The 25,518-nt window shown below is 37.1% G+C and overlaps 1 protein-coding gene across 12 annotated transcripts in view; it reads right to left on the bottom strand.

The window, feature by feature from the left end:
• Positions 1-25,518, bottom strand: part of CCDC138 (coiled-coil domain containing 138) — a 135,688-nt gene that overhangs the window by 29,945 nt on the left and 80,225 nt on the right. For 7 of the 12 annotated variants that reach the window (XM_053200350.1, XM_053200344.1, XM_053200343.1 and 4 more), the window contains one exon: positions 11,460-11,636. The exons of 4 other annotated variants lie outside the window; for them this stretch is intronic. In XM_053200350.1, coding sequence (XP_053056325.1) covers positions 11,460-11,636 — 177 coding nt within the window. Of the gene's footprint in view, positions 1-9,463; positions 11,637-25,518 lie in introns of all 12 variants that reach the window. One more of the 12 variants, XR_008289234.1, reaches the window with a different exon arrangement.

Genomic DNA, 25,518 nt, shown 5'->3' on the forward strand with positions numbered 1-25,518 from the left:
GTTGCAGTGGCTCAGTCAGGTTAAGTGTCTGACTTTGGCTCAGGTCATGATCTCTAGGTTTGTGGGTTTGAGCCCCATGTCAGGCTCTGTGCTGAAAGTTCAGAGCCTGGAGCCTGCTTCATATCCTAACCACTAGCACCTGTGAATGTGCTAGTGCTTAGGATGAAAAGGCAAAGACTTTGCAGATGTGACTAAATTAAGGATCGTGAGATGGGGAGAGAGAGTTCCTACAGATACTAAATGATCTGCCTGTGAATGCATCTTCCATATGCAAACCAACCAATCTACAGCCCATGCCCCCCAATCATCTCTTGTGTGGTATTACACTTCAGACCACTATCCACCTGCTCTAATCACTCTCAGGACAGGTACCAACCCCTGTGCCCCGGTACCTACAGAAATTATTCAAAATAGCCAATCCTAAACCCGCTTATTCTGCCTTGCCCATACCTTCCCAGGGGAAGCCAAATAAAGGTTCCTGTTCACAGTTCCCCGCCTTTCCCTTCTCTGCCTGCTGACTGACCTAGGTGCTTCCTGTGTGGCCCCCTACAAATGGTGTGCCCGTTTCAGTTAGCCACTGTAAGTACAGGGGCACCTGGATGCCTCAGTCGGTTAGGAGTATGACTTCAGCTCAGGTCCTGATCTCATGGTGTGTGAGTTTGAGCCCAGTGTCAGGCTCTCTGCTGTCAGTGCAGAGCTGCTTCAGATCCTCTGTCTCCCTCTCTCTCTGCCCCTCCCCACTCGCTAAAATAAATAAACATTAAAAAAAAAAGAAACTGTAAGTATAAAGGATCTTTTTAATGGCAGTTATTTTACATATTAAATGTGACCTAGGAGGCAGATATTAATGATGTAGCCACAAGCCAAGGAATGCTACCTGCTACCAGAAGCTGGAAGAGACAAAAAGCAGACTGTCCCCTAGAGGCTCTGAAGAAAGCATGGCCCTGTCAATGCTTTGATTCTGGCCCAGTGAAACTGATGTCAGACTTCTGGCTTCCAGAACCGTGAGAGAATAAATTTCTGTTGTGTGAAGGACCAGGTCTGTGGTAATTTGTTAGAGCAGCCATACAAAACTTATACAACTAGTAACATGTCCACATCCCAGAGCTTTACACATAAAGTACACTTTACACATAAAGTAAAATAGAAAGAAATAAAACTCATTATTCAATTGTTACAGTAAACATAAATGCTAATATTCAGTCTAGAATTTTGAATGGGTATCATAAATGAGACAGGTTGATTATTTTCTTTTGTGATGCAAACAAAATCAGCAGTAAAGTATAAGAAAAACATCCCATGACTAAATGTAGTTTATTTTAGTAATCTAAAGATGGTATAAAGTCACCATTTTAATTCCCTCTATTGATCACATGATCCTTTTTTGATATATCAAACTCCATAAATACTAAAAATTCATTTGACAAAATTCAACACGCACTCTGTAGATGAATATTTTCTTAAAATGAGAAGACGTATGTATTTCAACCCAAGCCAGCAACATTTTGCTGAATGAAACAACACTAGGAACATTCTCATTAAAATGAAGACTACTGGGGCGCCTGGGTGGCTCGGTCGGTTAAACTTCCAACTTCGGCTCAGGTCATGATCTCATGGTTGGTGAGTTTGAGCCCCATCTCGGGGTGTGGGCTGACAGCTCAGAGCCTGGAACCTGCTTCAGATTCTGTGTCTCCCTCTCTCAGCCCCTCCCTCACTCATGCTCTCTCAAAAATAAACATAAAAAATTTTTTTAATAAATAAAATAAAATGAGGACTATGATGAAAATGTTTACTACCATTGCCATTATTTATCATTGTACTAAAGGTGACTGGGTGTCAATGAGACAAGGCAAAATAAAATTATAAAGATTGTTAAGGAAGAGATAAATTATTTACAGATAATATGACTGTATATCTGGAGACACCAAAAGAATGGAATGAAAACCATTACAAACAATTAGAGAATGCAGATAAACTTTAAATACTCTAAAATAGACTTTCTAAACAAAGGGGGAAAGACAGTTTGTGGAATAAAGGGTGGGTAGCCATCTAGAAAAATAGTTTAATCCATAACACCTCATAGCTTTCACTAAGATAAACTGTAAATGAATCAGAGATCAGTGCGTGTGCATGTACATATGTCAGGTAAGCATTAGAGGATACAATAAAATGGAGTAAGGGGGATAAGGAAAGTGCATGGGGCTCAGTTACATAGAACAAAGAAGGACTCTCTGAGGATGTGATATTGGAGCAGGGACCCAAAGGCATGGAGGTAAGCAAGCCTTGCCACTATCTGGTTGAAAAGTACTGCAGGTGGGAGGATCAGCTGCAAAGACCACTGAGGAAGGAGCAAGTCTGACAATTGGTGAAAGTGGTAAGACATGAACTGAAAAAGGCAGCCAGAGGCCAGACCTTAACAGGCCTTGTGGATCATTTCAAGAATCTCACCTTTTATCTACAACAAGAAGCTACTTGGGGAGTTCTTACACTCATGTTTTTCAAGGGAGTGACATACACTTTGGTGGAGGCACAGAGAATGCAGCGAGAAGAGTAGCAAGGGGGGGAAGCAAGGAAATCAGTGAGAAACTACTGCAGTAGTTCACATAAGATATGATAGTTTGGCAATGGATGGTAGTAAGAATCATAAAAGTACCAGAAAAAAGCAAAAACACACAAGAATTCTATTTTAAACCACAAAACACAGAAGGATTAGCTAAAATCTATAAAAGAACAGAAAATCTGACCTGATTAACCAAGACTCAAAGTAAGATTAAACTTTTTCCTTTCTTAATAATTTGTCTTAAAAGATATAAAGGCAATCTCCAACTCTGATTTTCTAACAATGGCACAAACACTGAAATGGCCATTTCAGTTTCACATATCCAGAAATCAGTCACTGTTCTCTCAATGATCAGCAGACTCAAATATCAAGAGGATAAATAGGTCTTTGAAGAGGGACAGAGGAGGATATAAAGGTGTGCTACTAATACCATTTTGGACTTCTCAAGAAACTACATTTCTGTAACATTATGGTGTCTGGATTTAAATGAAGCTTATAAACAATTATTTTAAACTACAACAAATTCAGATGTTGAAAACAGTTTACATGTTGCTTCGGTAGCTGAATCTGCTTTGGGAATAACCTAAACCAAGGTGTTTTTGTTTTTGTTGTTTGTTTCTTTATTTTTGAGAGAAAGACAGAGCGTGAGTGGGGAGGGGCAGAGAGAGAGGGAGACACAGAATCTGAAGCAGGCTCCAGGCTCTGAGGTGTCAGTACAGAGCCCAACGTGGGGCCTGAACTCATGAACCATGAGATCGTGACCTGAGCAGAAGTCAGACACTTCAGCCAGTCGCCCCCTAAACCAAGTTCTGACTGTTATTTTCTTATAGTGTTGCCTTAATTTCAGTACAATTTCAAACATTGTTGTTCACTCTGATGACTGTTGTTCACATTTGATGACTAAAACCCAAAAATTTAAAACAGGCTCAAACAGATATTTGTACACCTACATTCTTGGTAGCATTATTCACAATAGGCAAAGTTGAAAGCAAGCCAGGTGTCCATCAATGGGTTAATTGATAAAATGTAGCATAACCATCCATACAATGGAATATTATTTAGCCTTTAAAAAGGAAGGATATTTTGACACATGAGGACATTAAGCTAAGTGATTTTCAATCCCAAAAAGACAAATACTGTATGACTCTACCTATGTGAAGTACCTACAGTAGTCAAGTTCATAAATACAAAGTGAAATGGTGGGTACCCAGGGCTAGGGGGAGGGGGAAATGGGGAGTTAGTGGGTACAGATTATCAGCTGGGGAAAATGAAACAATTCTGAAGATGGCTGGAGATGGATGGTTACACAACAATGTGAATGTACTTAACACTAACAAACTATATACTTAAAAATGGTTAAGATGGCAAATTTTATGATATATGTACTTTACAATTAAAAACCTATTTCAAAGAAAATGAACTAAAACTGATATGTAAGTGGCATTTTGGAAATGCTTTAGAAAAGAGAAGAAAAACCTGCTTTTCACCTGTCCCCGATTAAACTTGAAATAAGATGTCTACAGAGGCAGTCCTCAGCCTCCAAACATTGTATCTGGAAACCCCCCAGACTACCTCCTGTACTTAGACTGCTGTGCAACAACCACTGAGAAGCTCAGAAAGCCAAAGTTTCCATGTCAGCAGCACTGCTGTCTTAGCTGGGCAAATGGGCTACCTTCACCCATTCAATGCACTATACTGAGTAGCAGGTAGATGGATTTAGGAGTAGGGAAAGAAGGAGCAAAGAGCTGAAGTGGTAGGGAGGATGGAGTCACATAAAGAAAAGGGTATGGGGTGTAAGAGCTGCCTGAATTATCCATATCACCATACCCACCTATATACTCAATTCTTACGTCTCTGAACTACGAATTATTAGAAAAAATCATTTTGTAAAACATAAAAAACAAAGTAAATGAATAAACAATTTTGTAACTGCCTTTTTGACTTCCCTGTTCTTTTTCTTTTGTTATTTTACCTACTTTTTACTCCATGTCATTCTCACAATCTGATAAATTTTCTTTTGATCCAACAATTCTACTTCCTAGGTATCTATTCTTCTTTCTAGGTATCTATACAATTCAAATAAGCTCCCACATGTGCAAATTTGTTTTTGTATAAAGAAGCACTGTTTGCATTAGTAAAAGCCTAGACAACCCAAATATCTGTGAAAATTAATAAAAGGAAATCTCATTTTGAATGGGGTCAGAAGGCCAGCAGAGGGCGCTCTCTGCCCTAACACTTGTGATCAATTGCAGACCCAACAGAAAGAGATATACCTTGCACATGGATACTTCTTTACTAAGCCAGAAGGTGGAAGAAAGGTTTCCTCCTTCCACAGCAAAAGCCCAGCCAAGGAGAAATGGTCACAACTCAGTAAATGAAACTCCCCTTTACTTCCAACTCCCAGTTTACTCAGATGAGCTTTTTGTTTATAACAGCCCTCCCACCCATCCACCCTCCCAACCCCCCAACCACCAGCACCACTTTCTTGTATTCAGAGGAGAGCTTTCCTCTCCTTTGTTCTCTGGTCTTGCCTGTGGTTTTCCGGTAGCTTGTTTGTTCTGTATTTCAATTCTCTGCTCTTACCAAATAAACCCATTTTTGCTGATAGAATTAACTAGTAGTTTTATTTTTTTAAGGTTAACACATCTATCAATGGTCATCTTAAATGAGTAAGTTTTCATTGAAGAAACTCTTTATGTACTAATACAAGATCTCTAAGATGTATTTTTCATAACACATATAGTATGCTAACATTCTTTTGAAAAAAATGAAGGAGTAAGAACTGGCATGTGTGTGTGTATGTAGAGAGACATGGTACACCTATGAAATAATTTGGAAAAAGCTAGCTAAATTGCTTTCTCAAAGGAAGGAAAAGAAGACTTTTCACTTTTGTACCTCTGAAATGATTAGCTATGTGAATGTGTTATCTTTTAAACAATAAATGCAGTGTTGAAAAAAAATCCTTAAGTTAAATACCCAGAGAACTTTTATTTAAAAAAAATAAATAAAAATAGTATATTCATTACCTGTACATTTAATTATTTATTTGATTTCTTCTTGGCTTCCTCTATCATACTAATTGGCAGGTGGGATTTTACTCCCTAACATACACACTGGTTTCTTTTGTTGTCACAAAATATTGAAACAAGTTTCCTCAAGACAGGCTATATATAAAATAAACCTAAACCTGACCAAAAAAGGGCTCATTGTCATCTAGCGTTACACTAGGAAATCCAGGCTTAGATCTAAAAAAAAAAAAGAAAAAAAAAAAGATTCTCTTATAGTGTCAGACTAGGAAATGGAAACATCATTAAAGCAATAAGCAACTTATAATATACCTATGAATCTGACAGCATTCAGACCACTATCAAATGTAGAGCTACATGTGAACATCAACTGACTCTTAAGTGGACTTCAAAAGGTCATGCAAGGGTCTACTATGTTAGTTCCCTGTGCCACATATCCCTCATGGGGCTGGCCACAAACTACTTGAAAGCTCTTTGATGGTGGGATGGAAGACCAATGAATTGATTTTCTTATCAAATTTCATACAAACTTCCCACAAGAAATGTCTTAATAAATGGTAACAATAATAAATGAATATTACATAAATACATAGTACATGAATATAATGAAAATAAGCAAAAATAAGGGCTATGCAGAAATATACCCAAAAAAGGTTCATAATATGACATTCAACAAAGTGGAATAGAAAGGGAAAGCGTCAGGAGTTCTGGGTTTTTTAATTTTTAAGTTTATTTATTTATTGGGGGATGCAGAGAGAAAAGGGGAGAGAATATCAAGCAGGCCCCATGCTGTCAGCACAGGGCCTTATACAAGGCTTGATCTCACAAACTGTAAGATCATGACCTTAGCTGAAACAAACAGACACTTAACCAAATGAGCCACCCAGGATATTCCCAGGGGAACAAAAGTCCCCACGTCTCACTAATGGGCAACAAGGCCCTTCTGAACAAGTGCCAGACCCCATCTTCTGATTCTTCTACTACTCTGCTTCAGCTACACTGACTTCCCTGCTGTGTCTTGAAAATATCATACCTAATAACTAATACCTACCCTAATGTCTTTACTCTAGCGGTTCCTGATCCCTAGAATAGTTTCCTGAACCTCTGCATGGCTAACTCACTTACCATTTTTATAATTCTATGATAGTAGTATTATTATCATCCCAAGTATACCAGGAATTTGACAAAAATCAAGTAGACAAGAAGTTCCACGTTGACAGGGACTTACTTATCTTGTTCTCTGCTGTATCCCTAAGTGCCCCACTCAGTGCCAGGGATAAATGTGCAGTCTACAGACAGATATTTGTTGAATGAAATAAATCTGTATTTTCTAATCTTTCTATAATGAATATGCATTTCTTATAAAACAAAGTATGCATATTATGATTGCAACTATTTGCAAACTATGTGTTATCAAGGTGGTGGAATTAAGAGGGGTGTCAAATTCTTTTAGACTTAAAAGATTATTATATATTCTTCAGTTATTAAAAACAAATCTTCCCATGGTGTTTTGTTATAGAGAACATCCTTTCATTTGAAAGCTTTTAACGGAGAAAACAGGTTATATGCATGAGGGATTCATGACTAGAAACATGGGTGTGTGCATACTAAGTTGGTACACTATTGGAAATATCACATATACCATTTCATTGAAATTACCCTTGCTTTAATCTCCTTAAGAATAAAAACATAATAGAATGACAGCAAGAAGGGAAGAAATATTGCCCAAATCAAGAAAAATCAAACTGCCAATGAAAAATAGCACCAAACTAAAAAATATAAACACATAATTTCTAGATCCATAGAACAAATTTAATGCATGTAGCATAGTCCAAAGTATTTGATAATTCTGTGCTATCTTTATTATATTTTTTACACATATTCACAATTTAAACAAACTCAAGTATATTTCTTTGCAAAATACCCTAATATTTTCCTGTATTTTGGTATTTTAGACAGATAAACAGAGACTGATACAACTAAATGTACACTAGAATTTAACCATGCTAAACAATGGAAAAGAAAAGAAATACCCAACATCATAAAAATTGTTCATGGAAAAAAAGAGAGAAAGTAATATTCATATGAAGTAAATGTAGGTATCTTTGGATAGTAAGACTTTTTTTCTAGCTTGCAGTTTTCCAATTTTCTATTATTTTTGTAATAAAAATAAACTTCAAAAAGTATCTGCAAAATATACTCAAAAACATTATTGCAATTCAAGTGTTAAATGGTAGCATGTTATCTTAGACAAGGCAGTTTTTAGCCACAAAACAGAGTGAACTAAATAATACAAATACAAACTTAAATCCCTCTATTTAAACTAAGTCTGACAAGAAAAGGAAAGTATTCTTTGAAATAAAATAAGACTCAAGTTCTTACCCAGCTAAACCCAGGTAAATGAATAATAGCTTTTAACCACTGACAGGAAAAAGAAAAAAGAAACCACAAAGTAATTTTCTAAAAGCAACATTACTAAGTTATTATATGATATACACTCACACCCAAAAGAGATATTATCAGAAGCACTCAATCTTAAAAAAAAAAAAAAAGTATTCATAACATGTGTTGAGGTAAATCAATGTACCGATCTCAATTTATACTCAAAGAAATGCATTTTAAAATAGATCTAGGGGTGCCTGGGTGGCTCAATTGGTTAAGTGTTTGACTTTGGCTCAGGTCATGATCTCACAGTCTGTGAGTTTGAGCCCCTCTGTGCTAACAGCTCAGAGCCTGGAGATGCTTCAGATTCCGTGTCTCCCTCTCTCTCTGCCCCTCCCCGGCTCGTGCTCTCTCTCTCAAAAATAAACATACATTTAAAAATCTTAAAATAGATCTAGATTTTTAAAAATGCATTTTACCAGCTTTCAAAAAACAGTAAATACTTAAATAGCATAACACTTCTCATATCTGAAAAGATGAATCTGGGGGAAGAGCACAAGGGTACAAGAGAAAAACCATCAACTATAGCAATACAAACTATATCGTGGCTTAATATGAAATATCAAGTAGAGATGGAGTATCCTATTGCTCCTCAAACTACTGTGGGTCAGCACCAGTCTGAGATTTCCAATCCAGCACAGAGAATATAACACACTTTAACAAAATACGGTTTAAAATAGTTAAACAAAGAGGCTATTACACTGAAGAGCTCTCATGGTACCCTACCTAAACAAATCAAATTCTAAAGCAGTCAATGTTCTTCAATCTAAGAAAACAAAACCCAAGAAAAACTACTCATCAACAGTCAACTAGATTTTCTCAAATCTAGGAAAATGAACCTCAAGAAAAACTATCATCCGGCCAATTAACTAAATTTTCCCAAACAAAGCAAACATTTAAGTTAAAACCAATTAAATAATTTTTTTGTTTTGTTTCCCTGTCTTTTCTATTAAAACCTCTGCCCTAGGCCCCACAGGCAGAGCACATGTAATCATTTCAGATTTGGTGCTCCCCACTAGAATTGGTGTTTGCTCAAATAAACTATTAAGATTTATCTTTTTACAATACCATTAAAAAACACTAGAAATGAAATAAAACAAACATACAAAATAAGGGTCCAAATGTATTTTTTAAATGTTTATTTATTTATTTTTGCATAAGCAGGGGAGGGACAGAGAGAGAGAGAGAGAGAGAGAGAGAGAGAGAGAGAGAGAGAGAATCCCAAGCAGGCTCTGCAACAGCGCCGTCAGCGCAGAGCCCAGCACGGCACTCAATCTCACCAACCCTGAGGTCATGACCTGAGCTGAAATCAGGATGGACCTAAGCCAACCAGGCACCTCACAAGTCCAAATGTTTTAAATTATTATTGAGTTTGGCATACAATTAGTAACTTGACAACTACTACACAGGTTTTGAACACTATTTCTATACTAACCTGTGTTAGAGAACCAGTCCTAAGCACTTTGAGTACTCCCAGGCTAGAGCTTGGTCCACTGACACCTTCCTCCAGCCTTTCTCCAAAGCCCTAAATGGACACTGAAGGAAGCCATAAGGTTCAGCCAGTACTGCAAACACAACACTTGAAATATGTCATCATATTGGCACAGAGCCCAACATGGGCCTAGAACCCATGAACCATGAGATGAACCAGAGCTGAAGTCGAATGCCTAACCAACTGAGCCACCCAGGCACCCCAAAGGTTTACTCATTTCTAACCTTCCAACAGTTTCCCATCACTAAAAATGACATGTCTTTCTAGCACTCTGCATAAGAAATTGCTTTATTTACTCAATTTGAACAAGAAAGGATAACGTTGGATTTGAGAATAATTTGAACAAAGGAAAACATGAGTGAATGAACTGAACATCTGTTGACTTTTTATCTACTATATTTCTCCAAATATGAATGTTACAGTGCCATAAAGTCATTTTACCCAAGTAGGCCCACTATTTCATAAAATTATATTTAGTTTTCCTTTGCATGCTAGATTTCATCTCTGTTAGAAATGTTCACACAGTTTTGTTTCTAATAAACAGACATTTGCGTCTGGTAAAATTTTTGTTCTCTTCATTAAGAAAAATCCTGTGAAACTTAACTGTAAATCTACCCACTTTAAACAAGTAATCTTGGGTGGCTGTGTCTCATTTTACTAATTTTTCACTTTTTTCCTCTATACCTTACATTAGTTAATCAAGATACAAAACCCTGACGTTACTTATCTAGGTAGACACCCAATAGTCAAAAATGGCTAAAAATATTAAATATGTCAGAGAAGACTTGACATTTCGCAGCAGGAAAAAAGCCTCTGGAAAACCTAATCACAGTGCAACAGTAGAATTGTACCTTGTTACATCTAGAATCAGACCTGGTTTCAAGTCTAAGTCCTACCTCTGCCTCACTGTGGAACCATGGACAAGTTACCTAATTTTTCCAGGCCTCAGTTTTTCTATACAGGCCCTTCACAGGGATGTTGTAAAGGAAAAAACAAGAAAGTATACAAAGTGAATTGAAAATGTGAAGCCATACACTGAATGTACCTAGTTAGAAATATAACTATGGTTTATACCCAGCTCTTAGGAAATCGCCCACAAGCAGCATCAAATTCCACAGACTGCTTACTACCACACTGAGCAATGGCTTTCCAATTTTAGTTTCCACCTTCTGAAAGGCATAAACATTTCATTTTTAGAAGTACTGTAGAAGGAAGAAGGAATAGGGAAGAGGAAAAACTAAAGTGAAAAAGAATTACTGAGGCAAAATGGTTGCTTGTTACAAGTCAAGGGGTTACTTGAGTTTCAAAGAGTAATACCAACCAAAGCAAATGAAAATATTTATGTTCAACATCCCCATATATATCAGGGCTAAATTAGGAACCATCAAAATAGTAAGTTTGAAGAACTTGTTATGCCAATATAAAAACCAAAAAGGTCAAATAAATCCACAGGCTACAAATGTTACAAATATGCATGAAAAAGAGTACCCACATATATAGATGAGTGCTCCCCCAACCCCCAAACTCCAACAAAAACAGTAAGGTTGAAGAGGCAATGAGTAGCTTTGTCATTACTCTCACTTTAGATGGAGATACACTTGAACATCTCACTCCCTTTGAGCAAACAGAGAATACAGGGTTACATATGTCAGAATGATTAGATGGGAGAACAGACAGAGAAGCTCAAAAACATGACTAACAATGCAGAATATATCTATATAACTGAAATGACTGAATATTGGAAATTGTGCTTAGTGGAAATCTAGACACATAACTCCTAGTAATGTTATTAATGACTCTACTATACAGCTGCCAAAAGTACATTTAACCATTTCTATTATAAAATACAGTATGTCTAGGTAGAGTTATACATTCAGAACACATGAGGAGAATCATCTTACTGTCCTTTCTTTGTGTATCTAAAAACTTTAAAACTTACTAGATTCCACTGTCATCTGAAGCAAACTATCAATGACATTGGAGAGGAGTCCTTTACTGGATATTCTTAGATGATTTAGTATTACTGGAACAGCTTGATACTCCAAAAACAAGATTTTTCCTTCATCTGTCTTCAAGTCTAAACACAGAGAATCAAACGCCTGAGCCAGGTAGTCAGCTGAAAAAAAAATACATAAAATCAACTGCTGTTATCAGTCAGGAGTGTAGTTGGTAATCAAAAAAAATAAAATAAAATAAAATAAAAAGAAAATACCATCACTTAAATTCAAAAGGGAAAAAATAGATTTGAGGAGGGGAAGATGGCGGCGTAGGAGGACACTGGGCTCACCGCGTCCTGCTGATCACTTAGATTGCACCTACACCTGACTAAATAACCCAGAAAACTGCCAAAAGACTAGCAGAACAGATTCTCTGGAGCCAAGAGCAGACGAAGAGGGTAGAAGGGCGGAGAGGCAGTGAGCTCTACACGGACTGGCAGTAGGGACCGGGGCGGAGGGGCAGCCCTCCAGCCAAGCAGAGGCCCTGAGTCTGGCTTGCAAAAGCAGAGGGGCCGGAGGGAGTATGATCGGACAGCAAGCTGAACTTAACATCTGCTCAGAGAGCCGGAGGGCTGGAGGACAACAGGAGGGAGAGTTGTTGAGCCCCGGACAACAGAGCTCAGCTTGGCTGGAAACAGAGGTGCTCGCCAGTGCCATCTCCCTCGCCCATCCCCCAGCCAAAATCCCAAAGGGTACCAGTTCCTGCCAGGGAACTTCCTTGCACCTCGCAAACCCCCAACGATGTGCTTCTGCGGATCCATACATCCGGTCTGACTCCCTCCCGGTGCCGCAGGGCCCCTGCTGAAGCAGATCACCGAAGGATTAGCGAGCTGAGCCTACCACTCCTGCCCCTGTGCACCTTGCCTATCCAACCCAGCTAATACACCAGATCCCTAGCACCACAAGCCTGGCAGTGTGCAAGTAGCCCAGAAGGGCCATGCCACCCCACAGTGAACCCCGCTCCTAGGAGAGGGGAAGAGAAGGCACACACCAGTCTGACTGTGGCCCCAGCAGTGGGCTGGGGGCAGACATGAGATCTCACTGCGGCCACGCCCACCAACGCAAGTTATACAAGACAGCACAGGGGAAGTGCCCTGCAGGTCCCCACCACTCCAGGGACTATCCAAAATGACAAAACGGAAGAATTCCCCTCAAAAGAATCTCCAGAAAATAACAACAGCTAACGAACTGATCAAAAAGGATTTAAACAATATAACAGAAAGTGAATTTAGAATAATAGTCATGAAATTAATCGCTGGGCTTGAAAACAGTATAGAGGACAGCAGAAAATCTCTTGCTACAGAGATCAAGGGACTAAGGGACAGTCAGGAGGAGCAAAAATTGCTATTAATGAGCTGCAAAATAAAATGGAGATGACCACGGATCAGATTGAAGACGCAGAGGAGAAAATAGGTGAACTAGAAGATAAAATTATGGCAAAACAGGAAGCTGAGAAAAAGAGAGAGAAAAAAATCCAGGAGTATGAGGAGAGAATTAGAGAACTAAGTGATGCACTAAAGAGATATAATCTATGCATAATTGGTATTCCAGAGGAGGAAGAGAAAGGGAAAGGTGCTGAAGGTGTACTTGAAGAAATCATAGCTGAGAACTTCCCTGATATGGGAAGGGAAAAAGGCATTGAAATCCAAGAGGCACAGAGAACTCCCTTCGGACGTAACTTGAATCAATCTTATGCATGACATATCATAGTGAAACTGGCAAAACACAAAGATAAAGAGAAAATTCTGAAAGCAGCTAGGGATAAACGTGCCCTCACATATAAAGGGAGACCTATAAGACTCGTGACCGATCTCTCTACTGAAACTAGGCAGGCCAGAAAGGAATGGGAGGAAATCTTTAATGTGATAAACAGAAAAATATGCAGCCGAGAATCCTTTATCCAGCAAGTCTGTCATTCAGAATGGAAGGAGAGATAAAGGTCTTCCCAAACAAAAAATGAAGGAATTCGTCACCACTAAACCAGCCCTACAAGAGATCCTAAAGGGGATCCTGTGAGACAAAGTACCAGAGATATTGCTACAAGCATGAAACCTACAGACATCACAATGACTCTAAACCCATATCTTTCTATAATAACACTGAACGTAAATGGACTAAATGTGCCAACCAAAAGACATAGGGTATCAGAATGGATAAAAAAAACAAGACCCATCTATTTGCTGTCTACAAGAGACTCATTTTAGACCGGAGGACACCTTCAGATTGAAAGTGAGGGGAGGGAGAACTATCATACTACTGGAAGTCAAAAGAAAGCTGGAGTAGCCATACTTATATCAGACAAACTAGACTTTAAATTAAAGGCTGTTACAAGAGATGAAGAAGGGCATTATACAATAATTACAGGGTCTATCCATAAAGAAGAACTAACAATTATAAATGTCTATGCGCCAACTACGGGAGCCCCCAAATATATAAAACAATTACTCACAAACATAAGCAACCTTATTGATAAGATGCGGTAATTGCAGGGGACTTTAACACTCCACTTACAGCAATGGATAGATCATCTAGACACACGGTCAATAAAGAAACAAGGGCGCTGAATGATACATTGGATCAGATGGACTTGACAGATATATTTAGAACTCTGCATCCCAAAACAACAGAATATACTTTCTTCTCGAGTGCACATGCAACATTCTCCAAGATAGAGCACATACAGGGTCACAAAACAGTATACAAGAATTGAGATCATACCATGCATACTTTCAGACCACAATGCGATGAAGCTTGAAATCAACCACAGGAAAAAGTCTGGAAAACCTCCAAAAGCATGGAGGTTAAAGAACACCCTACTAAAGAATGAATGGGTCAACCAGGCAATTAGAGAAGAAATTAAAAAATATATGGAAACAAACGAAAATGAAAATACAACAATCCAAACGCTTTGGGATGCAGCAAAGGCAGTCCTGAGAGGAAAATACATTGCAATCCAGGCCTATCTCAAGACACAAGAAAAATCCCAAATACAAAATCTAACAGTACACCTAAAGGAAATAGAAGTAGAACAGCAAAGACAGCCTAAACCCAGCAGAAGAAGAGAAATAATAAAGATCAGAGCAGAAATAAACAATATAGAATCTAAAAAACTGTAGAGCAGATCAATGAAACCAAGAGTTGGTTTTTTTGAAAAAATAAACAAAATTGAGAAACCTCTAGCCAGGCTTCTCAAAAAGAAAAGGGAGATGACCCAAATAGATAAAATCATGAATGAAAATGAAATTATTACAACCAATCCCTCAGAGATACAAACAATTATCAGGGAATACTCTGAAAAATTATATGCCAACAAATTGGACAACCTGGCAGAAATGGACAAATTCCTAAACACCCACACTCTTCCAAAACTCAATCAGGAGGAAAGAGAAAGCTTGAACAGACCCATATCTGGCCAAGAAATTGAATCGGTTATCAAAAATCTCCCAACAAACAAGAGTCCAGGACCAGATGGCTTCCCAGGGGAGTTCTACCAGACGTTTAAAGCAGAGATAATACCTATCCTTCTCAAGCTATTCTAAAAAATAGAAAGGGAAGGAAAACTTCCAGACTCATTCTATGAAGCCAGTATTACTTTGATTCCTAAACCAGACAGAGACCCAGTAAAAAAAAAGAGAACTACAGGCCAATATCCCTGATGAATATGGATGCAAAAATTCTCAATAAGATACTAGCAAATCGAATTCAACAGCATATAAAAAGAATTATTCACCATGATCAAGTGGGATTCATTCCTGGGATGCAGGGCTGGTTCAACATTCACAAATCAATCAACGTTATGCATCACATTAATAAAAGAAAAGAACCATATGATCCTGTCAATCGATGCAGAAAAGGCCTTTGACAAAATCCAGCACCCTTTCTTAATAAAAACCCTCGAGAAAGTCGGGATAGAAGGAACATACTCAAAGATCATAAAACCATTTATGAAAAGCCCACAGCTAACATCATCCTCAATGGGGAAAAACTCAGAGCTTTTTCCCTGAGATCAGGAACACGACAGGGATGTCCACTCTCACCGCTGTTGTTTAACATAGGGTTGGAAGTCCTAGCATAAGCAATCAGACAACAAAAGGAAATCAAAGGCATCAAAATTGGCAAAGATGAAGTCAAGCTTTCACTTTTTGCAGATGACATGATATTATACATGGAAAATCCGACAGACTCCACCAGAAGTCTGCTAGAACTGATACATGAACTCAGCAAAGTTGCAGGATACAAAATCAATGTACAGAAATCAGTTGCATTCTTATACACTAATAATGAAGCAACAGAAAGACAAATAAAGAAACTGATCCCATTCACAATTGCACCAAGAAGCATAAAATACCTAGGGATAAATCTAACCAAAGATGTAAAAGATCTGTATGCTGAAAACTATAGAAAGCTTATGAAGGAAATTGAAGAAGATATAAAGAAATGGAAAAACACTCCGTGCTCATGGATTGGAAGAATAAACATTGTCAAAATGTCAATACTACCCAAAGCTATCTACACATTCAATGCAATCCCAATCAAAATTGCACCAGCATTCTTCTCGAAACTAGAACAAGCAATCCTAAAATTCATATGGAACCACAAAAGGCCCCGAACAGCCAAAGTAATTTTGAAGAAGAAGACCAAAGCAGGAGGCATCACAATCCCAGACTTTAGCCTCTACTACAAAGCTGTCATCATCAAGACAGCATGGTATTGGCACAAAAACAGACACATAGACCAATGGAATAGAATAGAAACCCCAGAATTAGACCCACAAACGTATGGCCAACTCATCTTTGACAAAGCAGGAAAGAACATCCAAAGGAAAAGAGACAGTCTCTTGAACAAATGGTGCTGGGAGAACTGGACAGCAACATGCAGAAGGTTGAAACTAGACCACCTTCTCACACCATTCACAAAAATAAACTCAAAATGGATAAAGGACCTGAATGTGAGACAGGAAACCATCAAAACCCTAGAGGAGAAAGCAGGAAAAGACCTCTCTGACCTCAGCCGTAGCAATCTCTTACTCGACACATCTCCAAAGGCAAGGGAATTAAAAGCAAAAATGAACTACTGGGACCTCATGAAGATAAAAAGCTTCTGCACAGCAAAGGAAACAACCAACAAAACTAAAAGGCAACCAACGGAATGGGAAAAGATATTTGCAAATGATATATCGGACAAAGTGCTAGTATCCAAAATCTATAAAGAGCTCACCCAACTCCACACCCGAAAAACAAATAATCCAGTGTAGAAATGGGCAGAAAACATGAATAGACACTTCTCTAAAGAAGACATCTGGATGGCCAACAGGCACGTGAAAAGATGATCAATGTTGCTCCTCATCAGGGAAATACAAATCAAAACCAGACTCAGGTATCACCTCACGCCAGTCAGAGTGGCCAAAATGAACAAATCAGGAGACTATAGATGCTGGAGAGGATGTGGAGAAACAGGAACCCTCTTGAACTGTTGGTAAGAATGCAAACCGGTACAACCACTGTGGAAAACAGTGTGGATGTTCCTCAAAAAATTAAAAATAGACCTACCCTATGACCCAGCAGTAGCACTGCTAGGAATTTACCCAAGGGATACAGGAGTGCTGATGCATAGGGGCACTTGTACCCCAACGTTTATAGCAGCACTCTCAATAGCCAAATTATGGAATGAGCCTAAATGTCCATCAACTGATGAATGGATAAAGAAATTGTGGTTTATATACACAATGGAGTACCATGTGGCAATGAGAAAGAATGAAATATGGCCCTTTGTAGCAACGTGGATGGAACTGGAGAGTGTGATGCTAAGTGAAATAAGCCATACAGAGAAAGACAGATACCATATGTTTTCACTCTTATGTGGATCCTGAGAAACTTAACAGAAACTCATGGGGGAGGGGAAGGAATAAAAAAAGAGGTTAGAGTGGGAGAGAGCCAAAGCATAAGAGACACTTAAAAACTGAGAACAAACTGAGGGTTGATGGGGGGTGTGAGGGAGGGGAGGGTAGGTGATAGGTATTGAGGAGGGCACCTTTTGGGATGAGCACTGGGTGTTGTATAGAAACCAATTTGACAATAAATTACAAAAAAAAAAAAAAAAGAAAGAAAATGGATATTTGAAAAAAAAAAAGGGGGTAACAATTAAATGACCAGAGATTGCTGCTAAATTTAGAATCTGTTAAGATTCAAATGCTTCAAAGGAAGAAGAAAGAGGAATTACACTATGATAGGGTAAATTTCCTTCATATTTTAACACCGAATTAATAATAATATCTATTTTTTATTATAACAGCTGATGTTTAATAGTAAACACCATAAGTAATGTTTATTTTCAATATCTGATAACTACCATATGCTTCCAAATCTTAAAACAGAGCCCTATGTAGGGCTCAAACTCACAACCTGTGAGATCATGACCTGATCCGAAGTCAGACATTCAACCGACTGAGCCACCCAACTGCCCCTAGAGATTGTGGTTTTTATCGCTATGTATTTACTTACTTCAAAATGTAACTTTATGCAAACTTTTAAAGGACTATTTTTGTCTCTTAATAAGGATTAAACAGCCACTGAAAGACTTCAGAAGACTGAATATGCTTTGGTGTTTTACTTTTTTGTGATATACCTGCCATTAACACAGTGAAGTTTTCTCAAGGCCAATATTATGATGACACCCACTAGATCAGACTCCCTGGAACTCTCCTAACGATGTTCTACAGATGACTGGGAAGCTTGCAAAGCCAGAACTGAGACTAATTTAACCAGAATAAATGCAAATGAGATAGTAAGATACTTATATTGTTATACTTCAATACACCAAACAACCCAATCAGTACTCTTACAACAATTTTACATTGCACTTTCAAATGTATAAGAATATTTCAGTTTCCTAAACTCAATATACTATTGAAAGAAAAAAAAAAACTGTTCATGCTGTTCAAATACTAGTGAGTTTTCTCCTGAGATTTGTTTAAAGAAGGCTGAAGAGTACTTTGAAAATATGAACAGAAAATATGACAGAATCTATCCATTAAAATTTACTGTCTTCGGGGCACCTGGGTAGCTCAGTTGGTTGAACATCCGACTTTGGCTCAGATCATGACCTGGTGGTTTTGAGTGCAAGCCCCACATAGAGCTCGCTGCTGTCAGCTCAGAGCTCGCTTTAGATCCTCTGTCCCCCTCGCTCTGTCCCTCCCCCACTTATTCTCTTTTTTTTCTCTCTCACAGATAAACATTTAAAAAAATTTACTGTCTTCTGGCTGATGTGTTACATTTCATATTTGCTGCATCAGTTTACATACACTAAAGATGTAATTTAAGATCCTAATTATCAAGAATAAGAAGCTGAGGATAACTGTGTGAAATACCTATGAAAGAATTGAAATACATACACATTAAAATACATATGAAAGAATTTTGAGAAATTAAAATCTGTGCCTCTAGATCAATTTATAGTACACTCTATTCTTCCTTTCAGTAGAATTTAATTCAAGGAACACTGCCATTATTGTACTTAATTTTTGTAATTTAACAAAATAAAACACTGCAAATTAATGTGTATTTAGGTTAAGCAAAGTTGCTAGATTCTGTTCATATTTGTCTTATTTAGAAACCTACCATTATTTAGCAAAAACTCAGGCAGAAGAGTACAGATGAATCCTGAACTCAATTCTTCACAAAAACAGAAGTTTTTATCATAGTGCCACCTACTGTATTTGACACAGACTTCATTTCTAATTAATACATCATCTGAGATTAAATAGGCTAAATGCTACATGATGCAGCAAATTTGTAAATTTAAAAAATTGTCCTTTATTGAATTTGGGGAGAGGAATAGTATTTGGTTACATTTAAAAAAATTTTTTTTAATGTTTATTTATTTTCAAAGGAGAGAAAGACAGAGCGTGAGCAGGGGCATGGCTCAAACTCACAAGCCGAGAGAGCATAACCCGAGCCAAAGTTGGACACTTAACCGAAGAGTCACCCAGGTGCTCCTATTTGGTTATATTTTTTAAGTTGCCTTAAGTGAAAATTAAATTCTTATTTTAATTTCCCTAATAGTGAAGATTGTCTAAAATCAAGAAAAAATTAACTTTAAGAGTATTTAAAGAAATTTGAGTTATCAATTGTACCAAAGCTGGTTGTTGTTTTAAGTAAGCAACTAAGTATTTGGTGGTTTATTATGAACCAACAGAAATCTAATGCAGTCTAACAGACCTCAATTCTGATCTCAAGTAAAACCAACTCTTAGATGTTAAACAAAAATGTTTATGATGATGATAGCAGCTAGCACTTACTATATGCCAGACTCTTTACTAAACCTTCATATTAATTCTCATTTGTTCTTCAAAAAATTGTGGTGAAACACAGAAAAGGGACATGCCCAATGTCACATAGCTGGTGATGGGACTGAGACCCAAATGTTAGTTATCTGACTGCAAAACTAAAGTTCTTAACTACTACACTGTTCCTGTTATCTGAGAATGGCAATAATGCCTTACATTTCTTTGGGCCTAAAGTATAAATAACTACATAGTTTATAAATATATAAATCTGCATAAGTATAATAAATATGCATAATATATAAATCTGCCAAGTGTTGAGAAGGGCAGTACAGCAGAACTAGCTCTGATGCACACAACTAAAGAGAAGAGAGAGTATATTTAATTAGTAAGACCAGAAATTTGTCCCTAAAATAGTTCCATCAGGTAAGATTCTTTTTTTCTATATGTTTTTTAAATGTTTATTTTTGAGAGAGAGAGAAAGAGAAACAGAGAGAGACAGAGTGAGAGCGGGGGAGGGGGAGAGAGAGGGAGACCCAGAATCTAAAGCAGGCTTCAGGCTCTGAGCTGTCAGCACAGAGCCCAATGCAGGGCTCGAAACCATGAAGATCCTGACCTGAGCCAAAGCTGGATGCTTAACTATCAGGTAAGATTCTTACTACCGCTTTCAGTTCTCATATCTTTATACTGATGAAATTAATGTGTACTGCAAGTTTTATTAATTAAAATGTTTTACATTGATTCCCACATCTGCATACTTAAATCTGTTAATGACACACAACATTCTACTGTCCTCATGATGATATTGTTAAAGGCCTGATTACTTAGGGTCAAGAAAAGATCTAGGTCCCTTACAAGTGCCTGACCCTCCATTTGCTCTTCTGTAAAAATGACAATACTATTTCCTAAGGTTACTGCTAGGAAAAAAATTGAAAAAAATGAATGATTACAAAAATGCCAACAACAGTACAAGAACTCCTGTCCTTCACTACTTTAATTGTGGATTTGTCAATTATTTATCCTTTATCATTATTACAAACAGCACATTAACCCCTTTGAACTTTTTCCTTTTTGAATTATTTCCTTGCAGTAAATCTTATTAAAGGTTATGATACATTTTGGTGACTCCTATAAGCAGAATGCACTTCAGAAATGGTTAAGTTACAATACAATCAAAATTGTACCTGTTTCGACTCTTAACTATAGAGAACAAACTGATGGTTACCAAAGGGGAGGTGGGTGGGGGGATAGGTGAAATAGGTGATGAGGATTAAGGAGTGCACTTGTCTTTTGAGCACTGGGTGATGTATGGAAGTGTTGAATCACTGTATTGTACACCTGAAACTAATAGAACACTGTATTTTAACTAACTGGAATTAAAATGAAAAGTTAGGGGCGCCTGGGTGGCTCAGTTGGTTAAGCATCCAACTTCAGCTCAGGTCATGGTCTTCCGGTTGGTGGGTTTGAGTCCTGCATCAGGCTCTGTGCTGACAGCTCAGACCCTACAGCCTGCTTCAGATTCTGTCTCCCTCTCTATCTGTCCCTCCCCAGCTTGTGCTCTCTCCCAAAAATTAACTTAACGGGCACCTGGGTGGCTCAGTTGGTTAAGCATCCAACTCCAGCGCAGGTCATGATCTTGTGGTTCATGAGTTTAAGCCCCACATCGGGCTCTGTACTGACAGCTCAGAGACTGTAGCCTGCTTCAGATTCTGTGTCTCCCTCTCTCTCTGCCCCTCCCCTGCTCGTGCTCTGTGTTTCTCTCTCTCTCTCTCTCTCTCTCAAAAATGAATGAAGATTAAAAAATAATAAACTTTAAAAAATTATATAAAAAAAATAAAAACTTAAAAAACCCATATTTCTCAAGACAGTTTTGATTTTATATTTAAATTGTAATATTTATATAAATATTACATATTAATCTTACAAGTGAACTATTGTAATTTGAAGTGCTGCATATTGAAATACTGTATTATTAAAGTCAAATATACATGCATTTTACCAGTATACTTTTAGCTGGCAATGACTAAAATTGTACCTATTTCTTCTCAGCAATACATTCTATTCAATCATTTTATTTTTCTGAGTGTAATGGAGAGGTTATATCTTACAGTTATATTTTATTTCAGAGAATCAGTGTAGCACAGTAAGAATGCAGACTTACCCTCTTTATGTCTCAATTTTCTCATTTATAAAATTGAGATGTTAATACTGACATCTCATAACCTTGTTATAAGGTTTAAATGAGTTACTATATGTAAAGTGCTTAGCCTGTAACATAGTAAGTGCTATGTAAGTATTATTATTTCTTTGATTGTCTCAGGAGCACTTAATCTTAGGAAGTCACACAAAGGGTCAAGAGGGTGGGCTCTAGAAATGGAGAGAGGTGAGCTGAACCAGACTGTCCAATACTGGCTGTGTGGCCGTGACACAATTATCTAACCTCTATAAACTAGTAACAACTAATATGGGAACAATAATATTCAGAGACAATCTATAAAGGGCTTAGCATTATAGGGTTAATCACACCCAGTATTATTATCTTTTTGAACAACATATTTGCACTATCCAGTCAATGGAAACCAAGTATCTTACAGATCTATATATATTTGGGTACCAAGTATTTATTATTATGTATATTAACCAACACATTTATCTATTTTTGTCTTTAATTTTTATACTAAATTTATCAATCTTGTAAGGGATACTTTTCTTTTATAAATAGCAAATAATCTTCTTACCAGAGTTAAGACAAGTATTCTAAGTTTTTCCTATGTGTAAATTTTTAGTTCTCCCAAAGTTTGCTGTAGCACACCATAAGACAGGTATATCTTTTATTTTGCTCTATACTTAATAATCATTTCTCCTAATTTTATTTAATACATGTCATCTCTTTCTTTTTCTGGTTCTTCTACCTGGCTTGCTTTGCTGATCCAACAGCTGCCTTTCAACCCTCAGCCTACTGAACTTGTAGAGCACCAGACAATGAAGACAAAAACCACAAGATCAAAAAGAAATAGTTCATCAGCTCTAGAATAGGATACCGATGTGAATTTCACCTTTCAGCCACTCACTTTTCTTAACATTAATTTTCTCTCCTTGAAAGTGTTCTTCAGGATAATGTTAACCTTCATAAGGCATTACACTGGTGCTTTATACACTGTAGGACAGTGTTTCCCAAGTTGTTCTCAGAAAATTAGTGCTATATATCACTCTTCCAAAAGGATTTGGAGATTAAATAAGTTTGGGAAATATTGCATATAGTATATTTGAGTTTTAGTGATTCATAAAGCCCACTGGTAATGAAATTAAAGTATTGGCATTATTAAACTTTAGTTATCCTCAAATTTCTCAAAGGTTTTTAACTACAGACCACAACTCTCTGTTTTTTGAGTCACATCTATTATTTAACCCACAGAGCTGCTTTTCCATGACACAGACTGCTATGATGTTCTAGGAAAACATGCAGATGTCTTTTAAAGTAATAATCGAAGTATCTGGGGCCCTCTCTAGGTTCTCACTCTACTTCCTATGGAAGTTCGCACAGTTCTTAAGTCTCTCAAAGCTTCCACTGGAAAAATAATTTTTAATTTCAAAAAATGAATTCTGAACTATACACCTAGAAAAATGGTATAAAAGATGCATATGTTAGGGCACCTGGGTGGCTCAGCGTCTGACTTTGGCTCAAGTCATGATCTCATGGTTATGGGTTCAAGCCCCACACTGGGCTCTCTGCTGTCAGTGCTGAGACTGCTTCAGATCCTCTGTCTCCTCCTCTGCCCCTCCCTAGCTCAAGTACTCACTCTCTCTTTCTCTCTCTCTCAAAGATAAACATAAAAAAAAAAAAGACGCACATGTTGTATTTCCACATACACCTAGCAGCTCTTAATATTTTGCCATAAACACTTCTATTAAAAAAGAAATAAATTGTTATAGAAAAAAGTGAATTGAACAAAAACTAACCCCAGATGTGTTTGTCACAAATGGAAAATTAGGGATAGTTTTACAACTTTAGGAAAACATATTTGTTGCTTTATGTGCTTTGTCAGTTAATCAAAATTAGGAGAGAATCATGGGTGGTAAGTTTTATACACCATAGGGCAATATATAACTTTTTAAAAAAAGTTTATTTATTTTTGAGAGAGACAGAGACAGAATGCAAGTGGGTTAGGGGCAGAGAGAGAGGGAGACACAGAATCTGAAGCAGGCTACAGGCTCTGAGCTGTCAGCACAGAGCCCAATGCAGGGCTCGAACTCACAAGCTGTGAGATCATGACCTGAGCCGAAGTTGGATGCTCAACCGACTGAGCTATTGATTAGATTTTTAATAACATACCCAACTTATTTTCAGTTAATCATACTCATTCTGCCTGTTTTGTAATGACTTAACTGATTTTTGAATTTTGATTCCAGCTCTCAAATCTTGTCTGATGCCAAATTAGACCTAACAGATTATTTTCAATCATCAATTTATATACAAATACTTCTGGAATCTCCTATGGGATTCTTAAAAACAGCTTTAAGATATATTTCTAAGTGAATTCTGAGAGATTTCTCAGATATTTCTTTAAAAAAATTTTTTAAACCATTTCAGAATCAGAAAAAACACCTAAACAAATAATTTTTCAAATTAAACAAAGAGCATAAATTGTGTATTCACAGATTTAGATGAAAGATAATAAACTTATACAGTTCTTAGTTTCTTAAAATAAATTAATGGGGAGTTTTGTCTAATTTTTCAACTTTCATTTTATATACTAAAGATTATACTTAAAAATATACACACTTTTCAGAAGTTATTAGCTTAGAAATTGGACAAAACTCATAACAAAAACAAACAAGACAGTTATGAGGTGACGAGGATGGACAAGAGATACCATAATGTGAATTCTGGCTAGAAATTTTATTACCAAGTAACACACAGAGCTTAAAATTCACCACACATTGTGCCAGTATGAATGAATTGTAAACACACTGTTAACTAAAAATGGTTAACCATGTAGAAAAACATGGTATAATCTCTGTATGTTTTTCAAAGAAGATAAACCAAAAGTAATGTTTTAAGAGGTTGATATAACACCATTTCAGAACAGCTGTGACCCCAACAAATGTTTTCCTGTTGAAATAACTCACTGGTCTCCTTGTATGTCATGCTTTTCCACAGTTTCAAGCACTGGCTCATACTGTTCCCTTAGGAAAGGTCTTTCTCTTTATTTTCTGCCTATGAAATCCTACACACCCCTGACAGTCCAGTTCAAATGCTAACTGCTTATTCTATATCGTCTCCTGATCCCCTCAATCATACCACCAAAAGTAATTTATCATCTCTCTTTTAAACAGGAGCACATTATTTAAACATCTGTGTGGAAATTATATGATGAAGCAGAATTAAATATTTATAATCTACTCACCCACCAGACTCTAGTGACTTTGAAAGCACTTACGATTCCATTCTTAAAAAAGTGACTTGCACAAGGAAGTCACCAAATTCACTAATTGTGTCATTTCATTCCTATTGCCCTATTTTGAGGTTTTAAGTTAAAATTACTCCTTTTTATAATCTATCATGATTAACTAAAATTTATTTTTTCAAAAATATAGTTGACATATAATGTTACATTAGTTTCAGCTGTATAAAATAGTTATTTGACATTTAAATACACTACAAAGTGCTCACAATGATATTTAGATACCATCTGTCACCAAAGTTATTAAAATATTAT

The sequence above is a fragment of the Acinonyx jubatus genome, chromosome A3 (genome assembly GCF_027475565.1).
Source record: "Acinonyx jubatus isolate Ajub_Pintada_27869175 chromosome A3, VMU_Ajub_asm_v1.0, whole genome shotgun sequence".
NCBI classification, from domain to species: Eukaryota; Metazoa; Chordata; class Mammalia; order Carnivora; family Felidae; genus Acinonyx; species Acinonyx jubatus.